The sequence below is a fragment of the Notolepis coatsorum genome (genome assembly GCF_963971535.1).
Source record: "Notolepis coatsorum genome assembly, chromosome: 4".
Lineage (NCBI taxonomy): Eukaryota > Metazoa > Chordata > Actinopteri > Aulopiformes > Paralepididae > Notolepis > Notolepis coatsorum.
The window spans coordinates 57538736-57543362 of NC_140168.1; the positions used below are offsets into that span (position 1 = coordinate 57538736).

Consider the following 4627-nt stretch of genomic DNA (forward strand, 5'->3'; position numbering starts at 1 on the left):
TACCTGTGGAGAAAGTGAGACCTATGATCAGAATAGTCACTCTTATTTTCTCATTGGCTTAACCTAAATATTCAAAGTAAACTATTCCCCAATTGTCTGGGGACGAACCTGGACCCCACATTGAGAACCACAGATGTAGCAGTACTGTCTATCTGTATGTCGTGTATGTCATATGTTATGATGAATTGAAAATGGGGGACCCAGATGTAAACAAGACGAAAGTCTTTCTCTGGTCTGCATCCCCTTAATAATTGTGTGTATTGAGCTGTACTGTATTGTACCCATTCTGCAATCTGTTAATAACGTTTCCAATCAATCAATCAATCAATCAAAGCCTACACAAGCATAATGGAGAATAGGACTCATATATCGTTCTTTCCTATATAGGTTGCCCATCTATCACCTGCATTACTACTGTGGGGTCACATACTAGGCCACACTCACCTCTCTCAGCAGAATAAGTAATGCCTCAACTAACAGACTATACAGCCATTTCTACTTAGGCAACTAAGTTAGCCTACTCTATGTGACCTTGCTTTCAGGTCTGTCTGCCCTGTTTCAGAGCATTCAATGTATTTCCATTATATGAGTGTGACAAACAGCCTGTTTGTCAATGAATGAATGAATGAATGATGAATGAATGAATGAATGAATGAATGAATGAATGAATGAATGAATGAATGAAAACTTTATTTAACAGATTGCAGAATGGGTACAATACAGTACGGCTCAATACACACAATTGTTAAGGGGATGCAGACATGAGAAATACGTTTGTCTTGTTTCCATCAGGGTCACACTCATATAATGGAAATACATTGAATGCTCTGGCTTACTTTAGACATCATTTTATCCATTCAAATGTAATGTAGAATTACATTATGATAAAACGACATGATGCATTTGAGTTTATTTTCTTGTCAACAAAAAAAGTACTGACTGACTAGTCTGGTCAAACGTCTAGAAGGGATAAAAACTACAATTACCAGGAGCGCGGAAGCGTGAGATGAGAGCCAATGGGATCGCGGTAAACGACGTGACGACACACCCTTCAATGCTTTTATGAGCAGACCTGCTGGGCTCGAGCAGAGAATTCGCGGCAAACGTCTAGCGGAGGAGAACACGGTCCCCACGGTTCACCAAGGTGGGTGTGACAAACCCTTTTATTCCAAGTTGTTCGTTTGGTAGACGTTCGTTTTTGTCCAAATGTATCGACATTTATATTTATAATGTAATGTGAATGTGATGGTACTCGAGCTGACACTTTACCGTCTTTTTTCGAACAGAACAGGTTCACAATGTTCTAATTTCTTAATCAGTGTGGTGGTGCCTCCCTTATTAACGCGTGTTTGTTGATGGATGACTGTAGCGAAGTTATATTGGCATTTGCTTAAGCGGTAAATGTTTTAATGCACCTGTTAAATGGGTGTCATTATTATTGACACGTATTGCAATAAAGGCAATTGTTTGATTTAATTTGGGCGCTGCACCCAGCTGTCGTTAGCCTAGTATTGTAGACAAAACTGCCACTTGGCGAGCGAAGACTTTAATTAATATCTGGTGTCGGCAATGGACTGTGACTGGGGGGCATCGTTGTTGGTGGAACGGGCGGAGCTCGTCTTTTGTTTGCAGCTGCTCATCACGTTGACATCGCGATCAAAAGCTCCTTTGTTTAATCTTGCCATCACAGTTGCGCTAATAACGACATCAGCGAAGCCTTTCATCCGCTGCAAGTTTCAGGAACGTGAGGCAATTATTTTAGAGAACATGCATGTGGGCACTGGTTGTGTCGCAAACTGTTCCTATCGGTTGTGGTGGAGGATGTGCATGATGCAGCCTAACGTTTCAAGTGGGCACTCTACAATGGAGTAATACTAATCGTGTATTCTTTCTGCAGTTTTTGGTCGACAGTGGTTTAAACTTGTCTCCTCCTCCACCCAACTTTTAACCCCCTGTGCTTGAGACGCATGGTGCAAGGAACAGGTGCACCCTGCCCCCCTCCCCCCTTGATAAACTCACTAATTCGTAGTCTGAGCATGAATTGTGTTGTGACTTGTGTGGTAGGCCCTGTTGCAAGTTGCAACTGGCACTGCCTACTGCTGTACCCACCCTGATCAGAGCCTTTTGTTTCAACAAAGGCCCTTGGCTCATGCATTTCCAATTTGGTGACAAAATTTGCAGGCTTTTTGAAGGGCCTCATCTCTGATGAAGTCGTTTAATTAATTGAGCTCGAGTTGAATGGCATTACACTCACGGTTTACAAGGAACAATGGTGCATGCGACAATTCAGTCTATGAATTCCAGCGCATGTTTGGATGGATGGGCGGTGGTTGTTTGCGGTGCTCAACATGCCCAACGGGTGTCGCTAGTGGGTCTTGTTTTGCCTCTGCATGCTTTGTGCAATGTTACATGGGAACATGAGAAATGGACAGATGTAAAGCCTCCACTAGAGGGCACTGGTAACTCTGTACATGGAAGGCACCTGATCTTAATGTCTCATCAATTGAATCACAGAAAATGTGCTTTTTCCTCTAGGTATATTGACCCGCAGACTACAGTCCACTGAAAAATGGCAGGTGAGAAATTGTTCCATGGGAACAATTCGGAGCATTTCAAAGATTAATGTAATGGTTCAATTAACACTTCCAAGTTGCCACGGTGGTCAAGTGTCTTGCTCTTGTCATCAGAAATCCAGGTTAAGGAGCTGGACAAGCGGGCCTCTGGCCAAGCCTTCGAGGTCATCCTGGCTGACCCCGCCTCCGAAGGCTCAGAGTTCCCACTGTCCCCGCCCAAGAAGAAGGAGGTCTCGATGGAGGAGATCCAGAGGAAGCTGGAGGCAGCAGATGAGAGGCGCAAGGTAGCGCACCACTTGGGCAGAATTCCAATACCATTATGAACCCTGTGCCATACTGTTCACTGTGATTGTAGGAAGTACAATACTTCCATTGTCTGAAGTAGTAGACCATGGGTTTTCAGTTATTCGTATTCTGACTTGCTTTTTATAGGATCCAAAATAAGGCAATTGGCAGAGAATAAACGGTAGGATGAGCTCATTTCCTGTAGCCCAAAATGAGTACAGAAGCAAAAGTCAAAAGAAAAGTAGCCTACAATATGTACCAAGGACTTTTTCTTTCCCCTTGTATAACTTTGCATACATTGTAAAGCTGTAACTTGAACCATTTCCTTGTCCAGAACCATGAAGCGGAGATTCTGAAGCAACTAGCGGAGAAGCGTGAGCATGAGAAGGAGGTCCTACAGAAGGCCATGGAGGAGAACAACAACTTCAGCAAGATGGCAGAGGAGAAGCTCAACCAGAAAATGGAGGCCAACAAAGAGAACCGCACTGCTCTTATGGCGGCGATGAGCGAGAAGTTCAAGGAGAAGGTTTGTCTGTTTTGCGGTCTGTGGGCACTTGATTGGATTTTGCTTCAGGTATGTACAGTTTTCCCCACTAACCTTTTTTTCTTTTAATAGGACAAGAAGGTAGAGGAGGTGCGAAAGAACAAGGAAACCAAAGAGGGCACCTCGGAAGACTGAAATTCTTTGAATGGGGGATTGTATTTGTATAGGATTTTTTTACGTATCCAAAGATTGATTTATTTTGTTTGGCCAGTATTTTTGTTGTGTTTACTGCCCACCTTTTTTGAAGGGGAACAAAAAAAACACCAGTTCCACTTTGTGAATTTTAAAATTCTCCCGCTCTAAGTGTACTTGCGCTGGTTATACATGTGGTTTTTTCTCCCTTAGGTCTAATCCATTTCTTAAGATATGTAGCTTGTCATTGCTACGTTGTTCTACATTGTTCTGACCCTTATTGAGAAGTTAGCAGTGTGTACTTATCCTGTTTAAGGAAGCATGTTTCTATGCATAGGTCTTGTACCCTTACCTATTCCATAGTGCGCTTTGGAACTGTCCTGGTGAACCACACCTGTCCCCTCTGCACTTAATAAAAGTAGCACAGTTTGATCAGGGCTGTCCGCTGTTTTTAGATGCAGGTGTTTGTGCAGCTTTGCTACTCGGAATCCACTAGTCTTGCTCCTTAAAATCCAAGTATCATCTTTGTGTGCTGCCGGTTTTTCGCTTTTGTAAAAATATGGGTGGTCCATTTCACAAGCACATTCTTGCTCTAGGTCTGTGAATTATATCTGCCAAGTCTCGTAATTTGGATCCCATCTTGGGACATGAAATGGGGCCATCTACATACATTGAATGCAAAAGAGCAATACACATGGCATCTCGATAGAATTGACTGTTGTACTAACGATAAAATAAAAATGATAAATTATGTAATGTCTACCCTTCTTTTCTTACGCTATTTCATGTTTATATCTGGAGATGGAAAGAGTACAATTTTATTCGGATGACCACACTGACCCTCTGGTTCAAATGGATTTTTAGTATAGCCTCATTTACCGGTAACCTAAGTCTTGATTTTTTCCAGCCCACTATTGCCATGCACATTGTTTGGTCCTCAACTTCATTTAGAAAATTGTGTTTGCAGTTATAAAAAGAGTACTTTACCTCTGGTCTTAAACTGATCTTGATTTTTTTTCCAGCCCACTATTGCCATGCACATTGTTTGGTCCTCAACTTCATTTAGAAAATGTTGTGTTTGCAGTTATAAAAA

At 42.2% G+C, this 4627-nt stretch overlaps 1 protein-coding gene across 1 annotated transcript; it reads left to right on the top strand.

The window, feature by feature from the left end:
* Positions 1–1056: 1056 nt before the first annotated feature.
* LOC311227349 (stathmin-like) lies at positions 1057–4266 on the top strand. The gene is made up of 5 exons (XM_084312960.1): positions 1057–1144; positions 2536–2576; positions 2688–2857; positions 3193–3384; positions 3475–4266. The coding sequence occupies exons 2-5, from the start codon at positions 2570–2572 to the stop codon at positions 3535–3537; spliced, it is 432 nt and encodes a 143-aa protein (XP_084169086.1). The 5' UTR covers positions 1057–1144; positions 2536–2569; the 3' UTR covers positions 3538–4266.
* The last annotated feature ends 361 nt before the right edge of the window (positions 4267–4627 follow it).